The following is a 25,111-nucleotide window of genomic DNA, read 5'->3' as shown; positions in this document are numbered from 1 at the left end:
ATGGAGTTTAGCATGTTGAAAGCACACGTTTAAAAATAGTCACAGCAATGAAAGGTAAACATACCAAAATGATTCTTAACTGCAATGTACACAGCAAATTTACGTAGTTATATGATATTATAATTGCAAAGCAAATAATGAAGTAAAACTTAATCACCATAGGGCCTGCCAAGCTCTTCATCTTTCTCATACCTGCAAGACGATGACCCCTTTCGACCTCAAAAGAGAAAGAGATAACCACCCTCACAGGACAGATATCAGGCATCCGACAGTAAGAATTCTGATTGAGGCCACTCTCTTTCTCTCTCTCTCTCTCTCGCTGTCGCACTGGGTCTCATATCTTAAAAGAACAGAAGGAGCTTTCTGGAGAAAAAAAAACTCATTTAGCAATTCAAACATGCTGGCTAATTTAGGTCAGGGTTGAAAGAAACAGGTTGGAACTGGCCAGTTTCCAAAGGTGTGTCTTCCGAGCCTAAGCCTTTCCCTGCTGTCCTTACCATGCTGACTGACTAACTCCCCCATAATATGTCCTAGCTCTTCGGCGAGAAAGAGCACGAAAACAAGCACATTTTACAATGTGGAAAAATACGAACACATTTAACATGGCAATGTGTAACGCTACGATAAAGTCAATAGGCAGCTAAACTGAATACAAAATGTAGTCTGCAACTGGTGAACACTGGACAACTAATCCGGGTGCAACACAAAGTCAGTAGTCAAAAACACATATTTCACTACACCGGTCTTTCAAAAGGCCACCAACACAGGCTTCATAAAACACAACTTATGTCATACTTAGGTTATTTAAATGCAAGGTATGGATGGCTACATGCTTAGACTATTATGTGATCGCCAAGACTAAATATAATTGTTGAGTGAGAACAGAACTAAGAGGTAATATCCTGCAACCTGACACAGTCTCCACTGGCAGCCAAGTATGGCAGAATTAAATTGAAGTTCCTGTGTATGATCTACAAAGGCAGGAGACATGATAACCCCATCTTCATATGCCTCAACGTCTACAATTGACCCATGATGAGCCTTAGATTAATCTTGAAATGTTACAGTGTAGCAAGCAAATCGTAGGAGACTTTTTACTTCCAGCGCTAGGCTAAAATCTTTGGAATGGTTCAGTTGTCAAAATGATAGTAGTTGAATATTTACCAGCTATTTGCAAATTCAGAAAGTTAAGTTGCAACATGGCCTCCGATACCGAAAACGTGAAACTATTTTATAAAGAGGGATGCCTATCTCCAGTCATTCTAGAAGAGGCATGGCTCTCTTCTTTCACTTTTCTTAGATTTGTGGAACAGTATGGTGAAGTTTTTCCCGTTTGCTCATTCCACATTTCCTAGCATCCTCAGCTTTCTTAGTTGTAACTTGGCTATTGCTTCATGCAGTACACCATGTTCTGCTTTGCAACTAAGTCTATCCTAGACCACATTCTGAGCAGGGACAAATATTGCCCTAAGGGGGTCCACACTCCGACTCCCTGTCTGCTTGACCTGGTCTATGAACTCACAACAACTGTGCCTGCATCCTCTGCCTTCTCAGATGTTTACTCTGTATCACATATGTACACTCTGGAACCACTCAGTCTTATGTAAACATGTTCATAGACATGGGTTTACCTGTAAATAGTACGTGATAGTAGAAGGTAATTAAACTTGCAGTGCTTTTAGCCAATCACTTCTTTCAACATATGCTATGAAACTGGTTTGGCCTTAGGATACAGTTGCAGTGCATGCTTAAAGCATGATGTATTTAATAATTTATATTGATATTATATGTGAGCTGAGCGTTTTTTTAAATTGTTCCTTTTTGTATTTTTCACACAGTTGTGCAGAATGTATGCCGCAAGATTTTTCCGAGCTTCACATTTGCAACTTTGTAGAGGGTCTGCAATTTTGCACCACCCAAAATATGCCTTTGGAAGTACTTTACGCTGGAGTCGGGCAGCTTCGCTTGGATATAAGGCTGTAATTTTTGACATGGGAGGTGTTCTTCTTCCATCACCGTACAAAATGGCAACAGGTGAGCAATTTAAAATACATTTAACTCTTTTTTAGTATTTTACATGTGGGAAAATATAAATGCTGGCACCACTATCTAATGTTGGAAAGTTCCAAAATCCTCTTGCTCCCTCTTAGATTTTTTAAAACAACACCAAAGGAGACAGATCCTCAGGAAACCAACAGTTAAAGAAAAACAGCACCTCCACCATACCTCACAATCAATGGGAAAACATTTTGAAACATCCTATCATCAATTAAATCAAACCGCAGGTCACCAAAACTCCTAGAGGATAACCTTAGTTAAACATGATGGAACTCACATTTTCATGTACACTCACTTTGAATCCCTCTAAACCACCTTTACAGAGTCCACATACACAAACGTGCTGGCTCCACTGTTGAATCTTTGACTTGGTTCATACACCCATAAGTTTCACTCCCTCTTTTTAAGCTGCTAACGTCTTTCTGATCTCTATTAATGCCACACAGCTACCTTCGAGGCTTTTGTCCTCATATAGAGTTTGGCGGATGGGATACTTGGTAAGAACTTGACTGATAGCCCATCCTCTTATTCCAAGTGGCATTGGCTATAATGCACTTGTAACATGGCGGTTTGGATATCCCCTTTATCCTTCCATTGCTCTGGCAATAACCCAACAATCAAAGAGCCTCCCATATCTAGTTTATCCTTGAATATCTTGTAGGGAGTGCTAAATGCCTTCATCAGTAGCTGCCTCCCAGACCCAGCCTCATACCCCAGCGTGCTTCACATTGAACACCTCAACTACCTTTTTTTTATTTATTTTTTTATTTTACAATTAATTAGCTACACGAGGAGAAATGGGTAAAATAAATAAGATGGTTTCTGATACATTCATTACAAGCAATTAAGCAGAAGGCCATAAAACAAAACAGTAATTCGTAAGCATTTAGCATAATGTTGAATGTTAGATCAGCAATTTAAATTCCATATGATCAAAGCTAGATTAATCCATTAGAAAGTATGAGGCAATAAAATGCCCAAACAGGGCTCAACTCGTCCTTCTACATAATTACATAGCAGTTTTTATAGCCGCTTTATTAAATAAAGAAAATTGGGGGGGCAGAGAGGTATTAATTCAAAAGGCGAAAAGGGGCTAAAGAAAGACAAACAGAAACCCTGTTCATACCCCACAAGTCGACAGACATGCGCCCACCCAGATCCAACCACCCCTCTTCCTAGCGTTTTTTGCCATTTTGGGCATAGAAACTATACCCTAGATTATTCATTTCCAGAAGATGAGGATTTCCATTGATGGAAAGTTGGCAGACTAGGATCCAGCCAGGCTATACATATGCAGACCACTGCCATAGCAACAAATGCAAAAAACTGCCCTGATTCCGGCACCACATCATTGTGGACTCTGAGTAACATTAATTGAGGGGTCAAAGTAGTGTTCAGAGATAGAGCAATAGCCGTAAACCCAGTGATTTATTGCTTTAACGAATCTAAGGCTGGACAGGTGCTAAACATATGCCCCAGATCTGGTTCTTGACTTTGACAATGGGGACAGCGTGTGCCAACATGCCCTCCCCAGTTAACGATCTTGGCTGGTATGTAATATGAGTCATAAAGAGTTTTAAAATGTTGAGCCTGGAGGCCTGCTGAAAGCAATAGAGTACGACCAAATTCCAATGACACAAAAAAGCAGCAGTCAGTGATATTCAGTTTCTTATGCCATTTATCATTCTATTTGTCCACATAATCAGACAAACCACTGATCAAACACTTGTAAATTAAATTAAATTAATTGTACAGCCATATTTCTTCACCACAATCTCCATCAAAGGTAGTTTTGCTATCTTGCCAGACCCCATCCTCATCTTTAAGAGCAAATCATGAATCTTCAGATATCAATAGAAATCGTGCTTGTCCAACCCATAGTCTTGCTGCAGTTCTTCAAATGTACTTATGGTGGCCCCATCATAAAAAATCCCAGAGCTTCCACAAACCCTGGGCTTCCCAGCATTATTTCCCCATATTAGGGTATAGTAGTTCATTTTTTCCAAACATATTTTCTTCCTTATAACTCGCCAGACCTTAAAGGTTGCACATAGGGAATTAAATTGAACATTTTTAAAATAACTTGTTTCAAAAATTTTCAAAGAGCCGTTTCTGGCGTCCTCCCCAAAAAACAGTGCATAAATGGAGTAATACTCTCTTATCTCCCTCCAGATAGTGTCCTTCAGATCCACCAATGAGAGACCTCATATATTGCAGAGCGGCAGCCCATTGATAATATCTGAAACTGGTGACAGCCCAACTACCTCTTTCTCTTGATAAAACTACTGGCTAAATCGTCCATCAGTTTGAACCACCGGATCCCAAATTCCAACGGAATTGCCCAAAATAGATAAAGCAGCTTGGGCAAAAACAACTTCTTGATAACGTTACATCTCCCAGTGATTGTCCACCTTCTGCAGATCTAATTTGGCTTTAGCTAATACCAGCATGAGATTAATCACAACTAAATGATTAAGGTCAGCCATAATATTAATGCCAAGATAGACTGCCTTTCTTACAGTGAGACCTTGAGCAGTTTGGACATACTGATTAGATATTATCTGGGTTTTATCTGGATTCAGAGAGTAACCAGACATTTTACTAAAGTATATTGCCTCTTTTACTACTTCCTGCATTGTCAAAGTTGGATCGGGAGTAACAATTGCTATGTCTTCAGCGTACACTGAGATTTTAGTGCTCATGCCATGGAACCACTCTGGTCTAATCAGAGGATTAGACCCCAGTTGCCTAATCAGCAGGTTGGTATATAGGGCAAACAGTAATGGGGAACAGGGACAGCCCTGTCTAGTCCCTCTTGAGATCCTGATAAGGTCAGATTCACCTCCCATTATTTGAAGTCTAGCTGTAGGATTCTGATAAACCAACTGGATCGCAGTAATAAACCCAGCTCCAATTCCAAACCATTTAATTAAAGCTCATAAATAGTTCCAGGCCACCCTATCGAATGCTTTTTCAGCATCTAAAAGGACCAGGGCTATGGGTTCTTCTGAGACTCCTGCAACATCAAACAACTTGATTACCCGGCAGACATGGTCCATAGTTCTCCTTGCTGGAATAAACTTGTTCTGCCATGAGGAGACCAATTTGTCAATTAACCCCTACGGTGCCTTGGATGAGGTGATCTCGTCCAAGGCACCGGTTCCCGGGTGCCTTGGACGAGATCACCTCGTCCTGCAGCCGGAAACCGGGGGGAGCGCTAGTGCTCCCCCCATGGGCCCCCCACCCACACCCCCCGGTCGTGGATGGAAGGGAAATCCCTTCCCCTTCCACCACCGACCCCCCTACCCCCGTGTCGTCAGCGCGCATCACGCGCTGATTGTCACAGAGGCCTCCTCCTTCGCGCTGGGAGCTCAGCTTCCAGCGCGCTCGGAAGAGAAATGCAAAGCATTTCTCTTCCGATCACGTGGAGGAGGCCCAGAGAGGCTTCAAAGGGAAGGAAATGTATGTTCGATGGCATATGTTGCTGCAGATACACATGTTTGGCACAGTCCGCTGCCTGGTGTTGGGCTCGGAGTATTACAAGTTGTTTTTCTTCGAAGAAGTCTTTTTGGTCACGGGACCGAAGGACTCCTCCCTCCTTGGCTCCATTGCGCATGGGCGTCGACTCCATCTTAGATTGTTTTTTTCCGCTGTCGGGTTCGGACGTATTCCTTTTCGCTCCGTGTTTCGGTACGGAAAGTTAGTCAGAATCTCGGAAGAAAGCGTCGGTATTGTTCCGTTCGGTATCGGGATAGTTAGGTACATCGACACCGATCATCGGAAGACTTTGGGGTAGTTTCGATCCCCCATCGGGGCGTGGTCGGCCCGACCGCGTGCGACATCGAAGCCGATGGAACGGACCCCGTTTCGTTTCTGCCCAAAATGTCACCGTAAGTATCCTTATACAGATCAGCACTTGGTCTGTAACTTGTGCTTGTCCCCCGAGCACAAGGAGGATACCTGTGAAGCCTGTCGAGCCTTCCGGTCCAGAAAAACACTCCGGGACCGAAGAGCCAGGCGTCAACAAATGGCGTCCACGTCGACAAAACAACGTTTCGACGAGGAAGAGGAAACATTCTCGGTTCCGGAATCAGAATCCGGAGACTCCGACGTCGAACAACAGCAACAAACTGTGAGTAAGACGTCGAAAAGTAAATCCATCGACAAACCGAAAGCCCAGGGGACGCCACTGCCAACAGGCCATGGCTCGACCCATAAAACAGGCGACCCGTCGAAGGCGCCGAAAAAGGGCACGCCCATAGCGAAGACACCCGACTCCGGTCGAGGGACCGCCATGGAGCAACCTCGGAGCCGAGAAAGCGGCTCCGAGAGACAAAAACAAGATACCGGCACCGAAAAACATCGGCACCGAGAATCCATGCCGAAAGGAACAAAAATTCTGTCGGTGCCGAAACCGAAAAAAGATTCTCTCTCGGCGCCGAAAAATACCACACCTTCATCCTACTCAGAGGAACAAGGAATAAGTGGCCAAATGCACAGATTTGGACAAGAGCTCCAAAGTGTAGAATCGGACTACACACAAAAGAGACTGTACATCCAGCACGACACAGGGAAGATATCAACCCTTCCCCCAATCATGAGGAAAAGAAGGATCGGACTTCCAAAGGATGACGCACAACCACAAGCCAAAGTGGTTAAAAAAGTCACGCCTCCGCCCTCTCCACCACAGGCATCGCCGGCACAAACACCGCCACAAATGCACTCACCAGCGCAAACTACCATAAGTCATGACGATCAGGATCAAGACGCTTGGGACCTGTATGACACCCCAGTGCCGGACAATGATCCCGAGTCATACCCCACAAAGCCGTCACCGCCAGAGGACAGTACCTCATACTCGCAACTGGTGGCTAGGGCAGTAGAATTCCACAATGTCCAACTGCATTCCGATCCTATAGAGGATGATTTTTTATTTAACACCCTCTCGGCTACACACAGCCAATATCAATGTCTCCCAATGCTACCAGGGATGTTACGGCACGCAAAACAAATTTTTGAAGAGCCCGTAAAATCAAGAGCCATCACCCCAAGGGTGGATAAGAAATACAAACCACCACCCACAGACCCAGTGTTTATTACTTCGCAGTTACCACCTGACTCCGTGGTAGTAGGGGCAGCTCGCAAGAGAGCAAATTCACATACATCTGGCGACGCCCCACCTCCGGACAAAGAAAGCCGAAAATTTGATGCGGCAGGGAAAAGAGTAGCATCACAGGCAGCCAACCAGTGGCGCATCGCAAATTCACAAGCGCTGCTGGCCAGATATGACCGCGCACACTGGGACGAGATGCAACTTCTCGTAGACCATCTTCCCCAGGAATACCAAAAAAGGGCGCAGCAAATAGTGGAAGAGGGACAAACGATCTCAAACAATCAAATCCGCTCTTCACTAGACGCAGCCGATGCTGCAGCAAGAACAGTCAACACTGCTGTCACCATAAGGAGACACGCTTGGCTACGCACTTCAGGCTTCAAACCTGAAATCCAGCAGGCTGTCCTTAATATGCCCTTCAACGAGAAACAACTTTTTGGCTCTGAAGTGGATACAGCCATTGAAAAACTTAAAAAGGACACAGACACGGCCAAGGCCATGGGCGCACTCTACTCCCCGCAGAGCAGAGGCTCTTTCAGAAAAACTCCATTTAGAGGGGGGTTTCGTGGCCAACCCACAGACACCACCAGCCAACAAACAAGAACCACACCATATCAGGGTTCCTTCCAAAGGGGAGGTTTCAGGGGATATCGGGGGGGTCAATTCCCAAGGAGTAGGGGAAGATTCCAGACTCCAAAAACACTTCCACCTAAACAGTGACTTTCAAGTCACGCAACCCCTTCACTCAACACCAGTGGGGGGAAGACTAAGCCAATTCTACCAATCTTGGCAACAGATTACAACAGACAATTGGGTATTAGCAATAATCCAACATGGCTATTGCATAGAATTCCACAACTTCCCACCAAACATCCCCCCCAAAACACGCAAAATGTCACCACAACATTTAGAACTTTTAGGACTAGAAGTTCAAGCACTACTGCAAAAGGATGCAATAGAGTTAGTACCAGTACAACAAAAAAACACAGGAGTTTACTCCCTGTACTTTCTAATTCCAAAAAAAGACAAAACATTAAGACCAATATTAGATCTCAGGACACTAAATACCTACATCATATCGGACCATTTTCACATGGTCACACTACAAGACATCATTCCACTGCTCAAACAGCAAGATTACATGACCACATTAGACCTAAAGGATGCGTACTTTCATATACCAATACACCCTTCTCACAGAAAGTACCTACGGTTCTTATTCAAAGGAATACATTACCAATTCAAGGTGTTGCCATTCGGAATAACAACTGCACCAAGAGTGTTCACAAAATGTCTAGCAGTAGTAGCAGCACACATCAGGAGACAACAGATACATGTGTTCCCTTACCTAGACGATTGGCTAATCAAGACCAACACAGTAAAAAAATGCGCAAACGACACCACATTTGTCATACAAACCCTTCACAAACTGGGGTTTTCCATCAACTATACAAAATCACACCTAGAACCGTGTCAAACACAACAATATCTAGGAGCAACCATCAACACATCAAAAGGAATTGCCACTCCAAGTCCACAAAGAGTGCAGGCATTCCACAAGGTAATAAGTGCTATGTTTCCAAACCAAAAGATACAAGCAAAACATGTGCTAAAACTTCTAGGCATGATATCATCATGCATAGCCATTGTCCCAAACGCAAGACTACACATGCGACCCTTACAACAGTGTCTAGCATCACAATGGTCACAGGCACAGGGTCAACTTCAAAATCTGGTGTTGGTAGACCGCCAAACATACCTCTCGCTTCTATGGTGGAACAGCAAAAATGTAAACAAAGGGCGGACATTTCAAGACCCAGTGCCTCAATACGTTATAACAACAGATGCTTCCATGACAGGGTGGGGAGCACACCTCAATCACCACAGCATTCAAGGACAATGGGATATACACGAAACAAAATTTCATATCAATTACCTAGAACTGTTAGCAGTATTTCTAGCGTTAAAAGCCTTCCAACCCATAATAACACACAAATACATTCTTGTCAAAACAGACAACATGACAACAATGTATTATTTAAACAAACAAGGAGGAACACACTCAACACAATTGTGCCTCCTAACACAAAAAATTTGGCAGTGGGCGATTCACAACAACATTCGCCTAATAGCACAATTTATCCCAGGAATACAAAACCAACTAGCAGACAACCTTTCGCGAGACCACCAACAAGTCCACGAATGGGAAATTCACCCCCAAGTTCTGACCAAGTACTTTCAAATTTGGGGAACACCCCAGATAGATTTGTTCGCAACAAAAGAAAACTCAAAATGCCAAAACTTCGCATCCAGGTACCCACACCGCGAATCACAAGGCAATGCTCTATGGATGAGTTGGTCAGGGATATTTGCGTACGCTTTTCCCCCTCTCCCTCTCCTTCCATATCTAGTAAACAAGTTGAGTCAAAACCAACTCAAACTCATACTGATAGCACCCACATGGGCAAGACAACCTTGGTATACAACTCTACTAGACCTTTCACTAGTACCGCATGTCAAACTACCCAACAGGCCAGATCTGTTAACACAACACAAACAACAGATCAGGCATCCAAACCCAGCATCATTGAATCTGGCAATTTGGCTCCTGAAATCCTAGAATTCGGACACTTAGACCTCACACAAGAATGCATGGAGGTCATAAAACAAGCTAGAAAACCTTCCACTAGACACTGCTATGCATCTAAGTGGAAAAGATTTGTTTACTACTGCCATGCCAATCAAATACAACCATTACATGCCTCTACTAAAGACATAGTAGGATACTTACTACATTTGCAAAAAGCAAATCTCGCTTTTTCATCTATAAAAATACACCTCGCAGCAATATCTGCTTACCTACAAACTACTCATTCATCGTCTCTATTTAGAATACCAGTTATTAAAGCATTCATGGAAGGGCTAAAAAGAATTATACCACCAAGAACACCACCAGTTCCTTCATGGAATCTTAACATCGTCTTAACAAGACTCATGGGTCCACCTTTCGAACCCATGCATTCCTGTGAAATGCAATATCTAACCTGGAAGGTCGCATTTCTCATTGCAATCACATCCCTCAGAAGAGTAAGTGAAATACAGGCATTTACCATACAAGAACCATTTATTCAAATACACAACAATAAAATAGTTCTCAGAACAAATCCAAAATTTCTGCCAAAAGTAATCTCACCATTCCATTTAAATCAAACGGTAGAATTGCCAGTGTTCTTCCCACAACCAAATTCTGTGGCTGAAAGGGCACTACATACATTAGACATCAAAAGAGCATTAATGTATTACATTGACAGAACAAAGCTAATCAGGAAAACAAAACAACTGTTCATAGCTTTTCAAAAACCACACATAGGAAATCCAATCTCTAAACAAGGCATTGCTAGATGGATAGTCAGATGCATTCAAACATGCTATCTTAAAGCCAAAAGAGAATTGCCTATTACACCAAAGGCACACTCAACCAGAAAGAAAGGTGCTACAATGGCCTTTCTAGGAAACATTCCTATGAGCGAAATATGTAAGGCTGCAACCTGGTCTACGCCTCATACGTTTACTAAACACTACTGTGTAGACGTACTAAATGCACAACAAGCTACAGTGGGCCAAGCTGTACTAAGAACATTATTCCAAACTACTTCAACTCCTACAGGCTAAACCACCGCTTTTAGGGGAGGTAACTGCTTTATAGTCTATGCCAAACATGTGTATCTGCAGCAACATATGCCATCGAACTGAAAATGTCACTTACCCAGTGTACATCTGTTCGTGGCATTAGTCGCTGCAGATTCACTTGTACCCTCCCACCTCCCCGGGAAGCCTGTAGCCGTTTAGAAGTAGATCATAAATCTTAAACATCTGAACATATGTAAATAATTATTAGAAACTCTTAACGTACATACATATTCACTCCATTGCATGGGCACTATTTATACCAAACAACTCCATCCTCACCCTCTGCGGGGAAAACAATCTAAGATGGAGTCGACGCCCATGCGCAATGGAGCCAAGGAGGGAGGAGTCCTTCGGTCCCGTGACCAAAAAGACTTCTTCGAAGAAAAACAACTTGTAATACTCCGAGCCCAACACCAGGCAGCGGACTGTGCCAAACATGTGAATCTGCAGCGACTAATGCCACGAACAGATGTACACTGGGTAAGTGACATTTTCATTCCTTCCCTTTGAAGTCTCTCTCAGCGTTTCAGAAGCCGGATTGTAAAGCAATCCGGGTTTTGAAATGCCCACTATACACCAGGGATTTTATTTGGATATTGGCATAAGGGAGCGACCCCTTGGGCAAGGGTCGCTCCCAGGGGGGGCATTTTTTTTTTAAAGGCGAGATCGGCCTATTATTAGGCAGATCTGCCCCCAGGGGGGGCAGAAACCTCTAGGCACCAGGGATCATTTTTTTTTTTTTTTAGAGGTGGGGAGCGACCCCTTAGGCAAGGGTCGCACCCCTAGGGGGCAAATTACATTTAGGCCATTTCTGCTTCAGAAACCACTAGACACCAGGGAGTTTTTTTTTTATTTGGAAATTGGCATAAGGGAGCGACCCCTTGGGCAAGGGTCGCTCCCGGGGGGTATTTTTTTAAAGGGCCTTTTCTGCCCCCCCCTCCCCCCCGGGGTCAGACACCTCTAGGCACCAGGGATAATTGTATTTTTTAGAGGTGGCTAGCGACGCCTTAGGCAAGGGTTGCTCCCCTAGGGGGCAAATTACATTTAGGCCATTTCTGCCCCCCTTGGGGGCAGATTGGCCTATTTGTATGAGGCCGATCTGCCCCCAAGGGGGACAGAAACCACTAGACACCAGGGAGTTTTTTTTTTTTGTGAATTTCACGCAAGGGGAGCGACCCCTTAGGCAAGGGTCATTTCCCCTGCGGAGGCAAATTTATTTTAGGCCATTTCTGCCCCCCAAAGGGGGGGCAGAAACCACTAGGCACCGGGGATTTTTTTACAGATGGTGAGTGACCCCTTAGGCAAGGGTCGCTCCCCTGGAGGGGCAATTGTATTTAGGCCATTTCTGCCGCCTTTGGGGGCAGATCGGCCAATTTTAGGTCAATCTGCCCCCAAAGGGGGCAGGAATCACTAGGCACCGGGGATCTTTTTTTTTGCGCCAATGTCACGCAAGGGGAGCGACCCCGTAGGCAAGGGTCGCTCCCCAGAGGGAGCAGAAACGTCTAGGCACCAGGGCAATTTTTTTTGGGGTGTTTTTTGTTTTTGTTTGTTTTTTTAGAGCTGGGGAGCGACCCATTAGACAAGGGTCGCTCCCCGGGGGGGCAAATTATATTTAGACAATTTCCGCCCCCCTTGGGGGCAGATCGGCCGATTTTAGGTCAATCTGCCCCCAAGGGGGGCAGAAACCACTAGGCACCTGGGATTTTTTTTGTGCCAATGTCACGCAGGGGGATCGACCAGTAGGCAAGGATCGCTCCCCAGGGAGTTTGGGGGGGGGGCATATTTATTTTAGGCTATTTCTGCCCCCCCCCGGGACCCGCTGAGCTAGAGGCCAAAATCCACAGGTAGGCGCTTTGTTAAAAAAAACACCTCTGTTTTCTGTGAAAAAATGTGATGTGTCCACATTGTGTTTTGGGCCATTTCCTTTCGTGGGTGCTAGGCCTACCCACACAAGTGAGGTATCATTTTTATCGGGAGACTTAGGGGAACGCTGGGTGGATGGAAATTTGTGGCTCCTCTCAGATTCCAGAACTTTATGTCACCGAAATATGAGGAAAATGTGTTTTTTTAGCCAAATTTGAGGTTTGCAAAGGATTCTTGGTAACAGAACCTGGTCAGAGCCCCACAAGTCACCCCATCTTGGATTCCCCTAGGTCTCTAGTTTTCAAAAGTGCACAGGTTTGGTAGGTTTCCCTAGGTGCCAGCTGAGCTAGAGGCCAAAATCTACAGGTAGGCACTTTGCAAAAAACACCGTTTTCTGTCAAAAAATGTGATGTGTCCAAGTTGTGTTTTGGGGCATTTCCTGTCGTGGGCACTAGGCCTACCCACACAAGTGAGGTATCATTTTTATCAGGAGACTTGGGGGAACATAGAATAGCAAAACAAGTGTTATTGCCCCTTGTCTTTCGCTACATTTTTTCCTTCCAAATATAAGAGAGTGTGTAAAAAAGACGTCTATTTGAGAAATGCCCTGTAATTCACATGCTAGTATGGATACCCCGGAATTCAGAGATGTTCAAATAACCACTGCTCCTCTACACCTTATCTTGTGCCCATTTTGGAAATACAAAGGTTTTCTTGATAGCTATTTTTCACTCTTTATATTTCAGCAAATGAATTGCTGTATACCAGGTATAGAATGAAAACCCACTTCAGGGTGCAGCTCATTTATTGTCTCTGGGTACCTAGGGTTCTTGATGAACCTACAAGCCCTATATATCCCCGCAACCAGAAGAGTCCAGCAGACGTAACGGTATATTGCTTTAAAAAATCTGACATTTCAGGAAAAAGTTACAGAGTAAAACGTAAATACAAATTGCTGTTTTTTTCACCTCAATTTCAATTTTTTTTTTTTCAGTTGTTATTTTCTGTAGGAAACTCTTGTAGGATCTACACAAATTACCCCTTGCTGAATTCAGAATTTTGTCTACTTTGCAGAAATGTTTAGGTTTCTGGGATCCAGCATTGGTTTCACGCCCATATCTGTCACTGACTGGAAGGAGGCTGAAAGCACAAAAAATCGTAAAAATGGTCGATGTTCCAGTAAAATGCCAAAATTGTGTTGAAAAATTGGGTTTTCTGATTCAAGTCTGCCTGTTCCTGAAAGCTGGGAAGCTGGTGATATTTAGCACCGCAAACCCTTTGTTGATGCCATTTTCAAGGGAAAAACCACAAGCCTTCTTCTGCAGCCCCTTCTTCCCATTTTTTTTTTAAAAAAACGACATTTTCACTGTATTTTGGCTAATTTCTTGGTCACCTTCAGGGGAACCCACAAAGCCTGGGTACCTCTAGAATCCCTAGGATGTTGGAAAAAAAAGGATGCAAATTTGGCTTGGCTAGCTTATGTGGACAAAAAGTTATGAGGGCCTAAGCACGAACTGCCCCAAATAGCCAAAAAAAGGCCAGGCACAGGAGGGGGAAAAGGCCTGGCAGCGAAGGGGTTATACAACCCAGCCTTGCTGCTAAAACCTTGGAATACACCTTATTGTCACTATGGATGAGAGTTAATAAGGCAACACAACCGATGATTTTGTGGAGAGTTACCCTTTTTAAGAAATGCAATAATATTTGTTGAGGCCCAAGATTTGGGAATCTGTTTCCATTTTTGAGCTTGAAGAAATAGATCTGTAATCACTTCACCCAGGGCTTCAAACAAACTTTGTAAGAACCTAATGGGATTTTAATTGTCTGAGTAACCTTACCCGAGGGTAGTGCCATTAGTGCAGCATAGATCTCTTCCCCACTAACAGGGGCATCAAGAAACATTCTATCCTCTGGACTGACTTTACAACTGTTGATTAGATCCAAATGTCTCTCAATCTTCGTGTCGGCCATATCAGCCCTGGTGCCTTCAGCAGAATATAATACCTCATAAAAGTCCTGAAACACCTTGTGAATACCCTCAGGATCTGTCACCATGTACCCACCCCTGTCCACAATCTCGAGTATTTTTCCCTGCATTATTTTCTATCTAGTACGAAAAGCAAGCAAGAGTCCTACCCTCTCACTAAATTCATAGCACTCTCTTTTTTACAGGCCAGAAACTTTTCTGATGCCCTATTAGCAGCCAAGGTGTTGATAACTTCTGCTGCGTCAAACCTGGATTTCCCCCACTGGCAATAAAGCCAATGAGCTGGGCCTCCGCTTCCGCTAATACCCCAAAAAACGTTTTCAGTAGATGTTTCTCCTTCTGGCAATTCTTGCTGAAACTGATTGTCTCTCCTCGAATTCCAGAGTTAAGGGCACTCTAAAACATCCGAGAGCCACATAGTCATGTGGCCAATGTATAGTTAGTTTGAAAGTAATCTTCTTTCAAAGGACCAAGTGGACTGAGGCCCTGCTTCACCTGCACTTGTGATCTCAATAACCAGTGTTTTATATACGAACAAGACCCTTGCATATTTCTCAGTTCATATCCCTTGCACTAAACTATGGTATAAAAAAAAAATAATGCAAGCAGGCGTGCTTCTTATGGAGGGCTTAGAAGAAAGTATATCCCGGTTCAGATATTTAGTTTTTATACCAAACGTCCACTAAGCCATGATTGTCCAGAAGGTGTTGCAGTGCCCTAAAGACTCAAGGCTTCTGGCCACTGTAGCTATTAGTACTACCCTCTTCAGCTTAGTCCCACTAGCAGTTTAATGTTCAGATCCTCGCACAATATAATAGGAGTTGGCCATAGAGCTAATTCATTATGTAAACAGTTATATAAAGTGGGATCATTCAAATGTGGTCGATACACTGAACAAAGTGCCACTGTGTGCCCTGCGACTTGACATTCAGCAGTCGGCCATATACCAAATTTATCTGAAGATCAACTAACCCCTTTGACATTCCCCTGAAATAGAATAGCCACCCCTGGAGTATTTGTGCCTTACATAGTACAAACACCTAGCTAAAAGCCAAGAGTACCATCTTCTTAGAGCCTTCAATGTGCATCTATTGTTCACAAAGAATATCTGCTCAGAGAGCCTTAAGATCTTCTGCCATGTTCCGTATAATTCAGCCCACAGATGTTAACAGACTCAATGCGCATCTTGGAGATGTAATCCATGCAGAAAAATAAGTAACCAGCCAGTCTCAATAACACCAACAAGCTGGTTATATTGGCCAAAACTTCCAATGGCCAGCAGAAAACCAATTTAAACCCTCTCAAATTTGTCTCCTCCTCTTGTGTAGTGCACCTCCCACACTGAAGCCTCCCCAACTGAACCCTACCATCTACCCCCTTAAACCCACAGCTGTCACTCCCAACCAACCTCCCCTCCCCTGTCACCTCACCCCATTACGCGAGGCGATCAGACCATCACCAACCTGCATGGTAGCCAGGGTAGTGGCACCCGTGTTCGACCTTCTCTCCAGTCCCTTACAACCATAGCAAATACAGAGAAAAAGGTGTACCCCATTAGAAGAAAGACATAACAAAGAGCAGAGAACATTGCAGAGCTTAATACCAGAGGCAAGACTAATTTCAGCCAAAATTAGTCTTTGACATGACATACCTAATGGACCAAATACTACAGCTACCAAGGAGGTACAACCTGCCTGACACTTAAGTCAAATATTCCTTGGCCTTGATCTCTGAAAAAATTCATCTTTAGGCGGACCGGATTCAACAAATATGCCTCTGCCCCCACTTCCTGAAATGGCTTGATAAGCTGCCTCAGCCGCCATCTCTTTCCAATGTTACATGGCAAAAGATAGGGCGGGCAATGAAAGAATGACCATCAAAATTACTTTTAGAGGCTGGACAAGCATTTTCAAAAACAGCCTGTCGGATCAAAATGTTTCCAAAGTATACAATAATTGTTCTTGGCTGACTTATGCTCTCATCTTTAGAAGAACACCCCTTCTTCAGCGTTAGAAGAATTCAATGTGCTTTCTGGATTTCTAGATCCCAATTCCAGTTTGTGAGCTCTGGAAAGCACCTGTAAGCAAGTTCACCACAACTACACTATCATTACTGCCTTCATCCTTCCTTGAAGCCCAAGGAAACAGATTAATACCACACTGTCTGTTTTCAAATGCTCGAGTTTCCACTGCATGTCAGCGATTCGACATTCATGGGCCTCTGATTGAGCTTTCACCTCCTCCACCTCTGTCTCCAGCTTCAGAGTCCGACTTTCAACAGAGATTAATCTCTCCCTGATCTCTGTACAGGCCTTAGAAATTTTCCTCATAGATTCTTGCAGTTCTTTTTATAGCAACTCATGCTTTATCACTATCTGAATGGGTCTCCTCTTGATGCTGTTTAATAGAGTCATAAATTAATTTCAGCGAGAGCTCCTCCAGCTTATCTTGACCAGCATGAGGGTCACTGCAGCCAGTAGAAGCCAAACTCTGCCTCTGTCTTTCTTTTAGGCTCTGCAATTCTGCATACATCTGTCGAGTTGCAGAATAATCCCATATTAAAGTTGGAGTGGGAAGTTTCCCTTTCATCACCCTCGACAATTTTGGGACCTAGTCTGCTCTCTCAATTTTCTGGTCTGTATTGACTGTTTGACCACTGTGTTTTAGCCTTCTGATGAGCCACTTGAACTGATATCGGAAGTCAGTGAGCAGCCATCCTCATCTGATCTCACTGGGCTGGAGGTGTTAGATCTGTCCGTAAGGAAAAAAAGCGATCCCCCTGACTCTGCAAATCGTCTGGAGATTTATGTCCCACTACTTCTTCCACTAAAGCCCAAAGGCTGCTTAAATGGGATTTCTCTGGTGTATGGGCCATACTTTGATTTTTCCTGGCATCAGTCACACTATTTACTCCAATTAAAAGAGCCATTGAGGGTCCCAGAGCTGACCACCGCTGAGCATCTCGTTGTGTTTCTAGCAGAAGATTTACACCCTTAAGGCATATCTCAGCTGGGCCAGTCACTGGCCCAGAACCAATGCCTTTCCATTTGGGGAAGCTCCTGCCACATTCAGGGGCTCCATCTCCTCACTCACCAGGCCAACCGACTGATGTAGCTGGGCCACCTGGGAGGTATGTCAGTCAGAGTGTGTAGCATTTACCCAGGGAATAACACCCTCGCCATGGAGCCTGCCACACTGCTACTATCTTAGGGGGCAGCTGAGGAGCAACTTGTGACTCTGAGCTGTCGACCTTCAAGAAACCGCTGTCTTGTCACTGATCGCAGGCATCCTCCCCAAGAAACACAAGTCCCGTTTCCAAAAGGACATCTGCTCAGATACAGAGAGATCCATGTGAGACCCAGTACCCAGCACATTCACACTGCCAGCCGCTTTGCTTTCACACAAAGTCTGAGATACTTTATGCACTGATAGGGCAGGCAAAACATGTGGGGCTGCAGTGAAAAATTATGTAAAGGGGGGCTATGGTCCTCAAAAAGCCAGCGCTATCATGTATATTAGTTTGCTGGGCATTAATACTGGCAGAGCGTATGCCTTTACCTCTAAGGCTAACTTTTCTGCCTTTGCCGGGCCCATGTCTGCTCTGTTCTTGTTTGAAGTGAGAGGCTGAAGTTTGGGAAATTACTGCCTGGTTCTCTTCTAGCCGATCCTTGGTTGATCGGGAGCATATCGTTAGCGACACAGCTTCCAGCAAACTCTGCGGTGCTGTGAACCACCTGGCCCCGTGAGGATGTTGTCGTGCCCTTCCAGCCAGCAATGCTACTGTAAGGTGCTGAGTAGCTTGCGTGGCTGCCGTTACATTAAAGATCACTGCCGCTCTGGATTCGTAGACCAGGTAAGCTCTAACTCCTCTCCGCCAAGAGGTGGGGCAACAACGGTAATTCCAACAAAACTCACGGCCCATTGCCCTTATAGTAGAACCTAGTAACAGGATAGAGAGGAGTGAGTCAAGACTCGACCTCTCACATGGATGCCATCTTTCCTCCAGTGAATACTCCCACTACCAATGCCTCTTCTTGAATATGATAGGAAAATCCCGCACTTTCCAGAAGTTGTTCCAAGTCACAATTCTTGTGTTTAGCTTAACTGAATTAACAGATAACATCCCTCAACCTACAACAGTCTCCACGGGCTGACAAGTATGGCAGAATTAAATTGAAGTTCCTGTGTGTGGCCTCAGAGCTAGTTGACATCAATAATCAATCTACATAAGCCTCTTCTTCTATGTTTGGCCCATTAGAAGCCTTAGAACAAACTAAAAGTATTTCAACTAGATGATACATTGTAGCAGGAAAATTGTGGGAAGGTATTTTTGTCTCAGAGCTAGGCTAAAGATGGCATCAATTGTGCAATTTCAGAAAGTCACCAGGTCTCGAACGTTGGATTAGGTCATTCCCTGGCTGTTCCCTGGTGTTCACGCTGCACTGCTTTCTCATACTCCTGTTCCACCTTTTTTTACTTTACTGGCAAGGCCATCCAATTCTCATTCCACCAGTCTAACCCTATCTTCAATATTTTCCATCTTTGACATACGTTCTCCTTGCAGTGTATTCACACAGTACAAAAGTGTGAACTGAATCCGTTTAGACATAGTTACTAACATTAAATTTTGTTCAATTCAAGGTCTTTTGCTTTGGCCCTGAGAAAATGACCTTTCGACCAGCTCATGATGACTTTGGTATTAGTGCAACAATAATTCCGATGTGAGGTAGTTACTATTAAAAATATCGTCCTCCTATTGGTGACCCCATCTGTTGTGTTTGAGAATTTTCCATTACCTGGTGTCTAAGGTTTTAAGGTGTGTAACTGTGAGTGCAATATTTCCTTACCAATATATTGCCATACACACATGAAAAGTAAAGATATATTATCTACCTTTGTTTGCCAGGAATTGAAGCCAATGGCACTGTTAACAGCCATACCTGAAATAACCAGATATCTTTTAGTTTGTGGTGTTCCCTAGAACAATAGTACATTAGTCAGTTTTCAGTATTCACTTGTTACAGCTTTTGTACACAGTACAAGGACTGTCGCTTTGTATCATGTTACCTGAAAACTTGATAGTGTAACAAGGGAATGTTACAAAATCCTCAGGGACCAGGAACCATGTGATGGTTCTCTTTCTAACAGTTCTGCAGCCATTTTTATGAGTTGACCAAAATGTTTACAAAGATTTATACATTTCTAGTATTTAAAATGTTAAATGTAACTTTTTCATGTTTCATTTTCTTGAGTAGGGTTATAGTTAACCTGGTCCCTAGATGTTCATTTTATTCATTATCATCCAACATCTAGAGTGGGAGACACAGCATCAAGTTCCACCTGGCACTATCATTCAAGCAATGCTGTCTGGAGGCGAAAGTGGACCTTGGTTCAAATACATGCGAGGAGAGCTGTCTGTTGAAGGCTTTCTGGAAGAATTTGGAAAGCTGTGCTCTAATATAGTGAGTCTTGTGCTGATGCCCAGCTAAATTAGCTTCGTGAAAATTATCTGTCAATGATCAAAACATGTTATGACAATGGATACATGTCAATCATTGATCTGCCAGGTTGAAAGACCTTTGAACTTTCTTTTTTTTATCCTGCCCGCATGTTGAACACCATAATCCCTTTCTTGGTCTCTTGTACAATCTAATTTAATTATGTGACTTTCATATTAAGGTTTTGCATTGTGCTGAGATTGACTCCCAGTTGGTCAACCTCGTTAGCTATTTTTGCTCCATCCTGTTTATTCACCATATAAGCACCGTTGTGTTGTGAGCATGATATCAGTGGCAGAGTCACTGCAAATGTATTGCATACTGGACAGCTACTATATATTGTCTGATGAGGTAAGTTATCTTGTATGCCTCCAGGATCCAAGGGCCTGAGGTGCATCATTGTGGCTCGGGTAATTCCACCCCACTGTGTGTGTTCAGAACAATGTGACACATTCTCAGCTTTCTTCAGTCTAGAAACCTTGGGCACCAAAGTAATACCATTTGCTGTGACTCTATAGTCTCATCCCTATTTGTAACAGTGTAAATGTATGGGTTCTTGAAGTCATGCGCTTAGGCTGCGAATGTCAAAAGAATCTATTTTCTGTGTTCCCTAAAACCTGCTCTAGAAATGCCCTGGAAATGCAAATTAGGAACTGTTGACTTCACATTAATGTCCTTAAGTATAGTTATTTCCCATTGCTAAAAAGAAACTGAGCGTTTGGGCCACTCAGCTTGTGCACAAGTATAATTGTACTTTTGGAGAATAAGGATGTTTCTCCAACAGTGGCGTGAGGTAGTCGCGTCAGCCCCTTCAGGAACCCCACATACTTCGTCATGGGAAGCATTTCAAAATAGGGCTCTGTGAAGGAATAATTTAGAATACCCTTCTTTTTCAATACAGTTATTTTCATGCTTTCTGGGAGATGCTGATCAACTCACCAGTCTCCCTCCTGACTGCAAGATGGTCACAAAAAGAAGTGTGACTATAGACAGAAATGACTAATCTCATTCAAAAAGGTAGGCCAAGGATGCGAGCATTTCTGTGGAGAAATGCACCTTGCACTTTGTCAATAATGCCTTTGAGCTAATGCAGATGCCAGCTGGGTTCATGAAGCAACCCACTACGTTGCTATCCTGTGTCTCCTAGACCAGTGGTTCCCAACCTGTGGTCCGGAGACCGCTGGGGGTCCGCGAAGCCTTCTCAGGGGGTCCGCGACTGCTTAGAAAATTAAAAAATATTAACAAATATTGACAAATTAGGTCCCCAGCTTCCAGTAATGACTCAGACGGGGGTCCCCGAATTCCAATTATGATTCAGTGGGGGTCCCTGGGTTCTATTAATGTTAAAATGGGGGTCCATATAAATCAAAAGGTTGGGAACCACTGTCCTAGAGGAAGTGTACTACACAACAGTGCGAACCCTCCTATTGATAAATGTCTCTTTTCTAGGGCAAAACCTGGATAGGTTTCCTCAGTCTCCAAACTAGGTTCTTACTTATGTGGAGAAAAGGAAAACAGACCATTATTTCCCACCCCTGCTCTGGGTTATACTCAGAGAAATGTGGCTGTGCCTAGATTCAGGCAGACCTGCCATAGAAGCTCTTTCTCCTCCAGGTTGTTGACAGGGGACTCTGCCCTGACTCCCCTGAATGAGTGCTCTCACAGACGTTGGTATTTTCCAAATTAGTTTGTGTTATGTTGTGATCTAAAATAAAGGAAATGGATTTGAATTAGCGCGATAGTAATAGATAACTCAGCAATCATAAATGTTATAAAGATTAAAAAAATAGACCCCAGGGATTATTCATCACAAAGCCCTAACCAAGTAGATTAGCACTCTCTATTTGTCTTGCAGCATTGAATTATTAGGTTATTCATTGCCGTGTCATATAATGCCCCTACATACCCGTAGTGAACCAGAATTCTCGGCTCAATGTCCTAACAGGTCCCAATTTTATGGTTTCTCTCTCTTCCCCCTCCTAATAAGGGGGTGTTTATATAGCTTTCTCCACATAGCATCTCTGTGTCGCAGCGGGGGTCTCCCCCTCTGTACCTCGATGTTACAACATTCAGCTGAATACATTGCTTTCTTTTGAGGCATTCAGAAATTTAAGTATCTATCACTTCACACTCCGCACGGAAGCTAAAACTTCAGTTAAGGTTCTCTGCAGAAAAGCAGTAATCCCAGCAGCAAAGTAATAGAAATTTCCCTATTCACTTTCAGCTTTCCTGAATGGAAGATGTATGGCAGTTTTGCACATAAGGAAAGTGTAATTCTGAACAAATAAAGCAAGAGCCACTTATCCATTTTGAACGGCTAATTTCATGCATAATGCAAACTGTGCGTACTCAATGCACAACTTGAAGAAGAGAAATGAGCTATGTTATCCTATATTAAGGCCTGTGATATATATTTCAAATCCATGTTAGTACACACAGGAGCCTGTGATATGCCTCTGGGTGACAGTATAGTGTACCCCGTCAGTGTACTAGAGTTAAGTACTGGAAACTCTGAGATAAAACTAGTGCCAGAAAGCTCTGCATTTCTTTCCCTGTCCAGGCGCGGCTTTGTGCACAACAGCCTTCCCTCTTGACAGACACAAGCAGCCTTTGGTGGCCATGTTAACTGGCATACCCCAGGGGACTGGCTGAATTTTGAATACAGACTTCTCCAGGATCATCAAGATTCCAACAACATGTGATGACAAAGCCTTGCATACAATGATCTTTACAAATGTGTAGAGGCAATTGTTTTTTGCATTTACCTGGATTTTCAAAGCCGAAACTTGGAGCCAAAAGGTTGTGTGTTGTGAAAAGATCTTCGTAGGATGGTGGCAGGTCAGCCGTGCTTCTTTGAAGGTTTATTTTCATGATGTTTTCTCTCATTCATTCATTATTGCAGTGTTCCTGCGATCAAAATGGAATTTGAGCAGAGATAGTAGGTGAGTAGTCATGCCTTGGATTTGTAGCACATCCTGCGTGTTTTGTGTTTTCAGTGAAATCATTCTAATGTCAGTTGAGCAGAGGAGTAAAAAGGCATCCTTGCCAGACTCCCGTGGTTGTTCCCTACCTGTAGTTTCACAGTGAGCAAAAAACAATGGACTGGAAACTGTCCAGACTGATTACAATGGTAAAGTGTAGTTCAAGCATTCCACCAATCACCTTTTGCTTTTATTCTCAATGTGTCTCCTGGTCTTGCTCCTGAATTCCTAAGGAGATGCTTCAGAGATTAGTCCCAGTGCCACCTGAGTTACCAGGTCCGTCAGTGAAATCACAGCCTTTAGAGGCCCTTAGAGGAACCATGCTGTGTAAATTTAGGACACTTCCAGCGGCTCCCTCTGGCACACAATGGGGCCCCTAGGATCCACAGAGGATGGCAGTTGGGATCCTGTTGGTAGGTTCACCCTTGATACCTGTGCCTATTGAATCCACACCGGGTTCCGCACAGTCTTCAGTGCTGGTTTCGATTCATGCAACATTCTCTGCTCTGGTTCCATTCTCATCAACATTGGTGCTCATTCCACTTACTCCGGAAGAGGAGCCGATAGCTGTAATGGTCTCCTACTCTGTGCTGGCTTCAAATTGATTGAGGCCATGCCCGTCATACTATGGGGGCACAACCTATAACCCCTTACACTCCAACATTTTGCCCTTGCTACGCAGAAGAGCTCATACCTTGCATCTGCTCTTTGGATGAGATTCTGGTAATAATGACTATAAAGGGGACTAATTAGCACCTCAATATGATGAAGACTATTGGTATGCTGAGGTACAAGATGCCATTGGTCTGGACGCTTCCTCAGACACTGAGCTTCTCTCTTCCTCTGGTTCTGCCACTGAGAAGAGTACCTCTTTTGCAATGGTCATGAGGTGGGCTGCAAAGGTCCTTGACCCACAGCTACACACAATGGAGGTAAAAACTACATCTTGGCAAAGGTTCTTCAGTTTTTCCATGTTCCCACTTAACCTTTACTGCCATTTAATAGGGCTTAACAGATACCCTCTTACCCACTTGGGCAATGCCTTGTTCTGCCACTCGTTAATAGACATGTAGCTCATTGCCACAACTGGCACTGCACAATCCTACGCCTAAGAGCTTGGTGGTCCCGGAGTCCACCAAGAGAGTCAATCCTAGCACCTTTCCAGTGGCTCCTCTTTACCGTGAGTCTCAGCGCTTGGAACCTTTTTGCAAGCTCATGTTTTCTTCGGCTAGCCTTGCTTTGCGCTCAGTTAATGCTGGCTGCCTTCTAGGGGGCTATAGTCTTGCCTTATACAATGCAATTGCCTGAATCCTTACAGCAATTCCAGAGGGCCTTCAGATGTCTTTAGCCCCAAACCATACAGGACGGTAGGGATGCAGCAGAATTTGTGATAAGGTGTGGCTTTCACACAGCTTACTGCTTAGGTTGTGCTTAGGTCTGGATAAGGTCTACAGATTTTTCTGGGGATGTCCAGGCATCCTTGATGGACATGCTGTGTGATGGCTCTCGTCTTTTTGGTGAAAAAGCTGATAGAGCCCTGCCCTGGAATGGCTTAAATAGAGTTGTGCCATGGCACGTTTCCTGGTTGTCTGTCCCTAGTAGACAATTTCTGCAGCAGTTTCACACATTTTGTGGCTCACTTTGGGTTTTTAATACTTCCAGTGCTAGACCCCGATGTCTGCACAACAGTTTGCTCACCAATTTCAATGCTGAGGCTGTGGCACACAGAGACAACGTTTAAGAAATCGGGGACAGTGTGCATCTTAGCCCTCTGCTCCTCCCGCAACCAGTACGGCTAAACCACTTTATTGTGTCCTTTTCTAAAGACACCCACCCTGCAGGTGGAAGAATAAGACACTTCCTCCAGTGGTTACAAACCACAACTTCGAACACATTGGTCCTCCAACTTGTTGAGCGGGGCT

At 44.0% G+C, this 25,111-nt stretch overlaps 1 protein-coding gene across 3 annotated transcripts in view; it reads left to right on the top strand.

Moving 5' to 3' along the window:
- ACAD10 (acyl-CoA dehydrogenase family member 10) overlaps positions 1 to 25,111 on the top strand; it is a 363,878-nt gene that overhangs the window by 49,707 nt on the left and 289,060 nt on the right. For all 3 annotated transcript variants that reach the window (XM_069214832.1, XM_069214834.1, XM_069214833.1), the window contains 2 exons: positions 1,839 to 2,034; positions 20,024 to 20,172. In XM_069214832.1, the coding sequence (XP_069070933.1) occupies positions 1,848 to 2,034; positions 20,024 to 20,172 (336 nt within the window). In that variant the 5' untranslated portion in view covers positions 1,839 to 1,847. The remainder of the gene's footprint in view (positions 1 to 1,838; positions 2,035 to 20,023; positions 20,173 to 25,111) is intronic.

This window comes from Pleurodeles waltl, chromosome 11 (genome assembly GCF_031143425.1).
Source record: "Pleurodeles waltl isolate 20211129_DDA chromosome 11, aPleWal1.hap1.20221129, whole genome shotgun sequence".
Taxonomy (NCBI): Eukaryota; Metazoa; Chordata; class Amphibia; order Caudata; family Salamandridae; genus Pleurodeles; species Pleurodeles waltl.
This window is presented reverse-complemented; position numbering and strand designations above follow the sequence as displayed.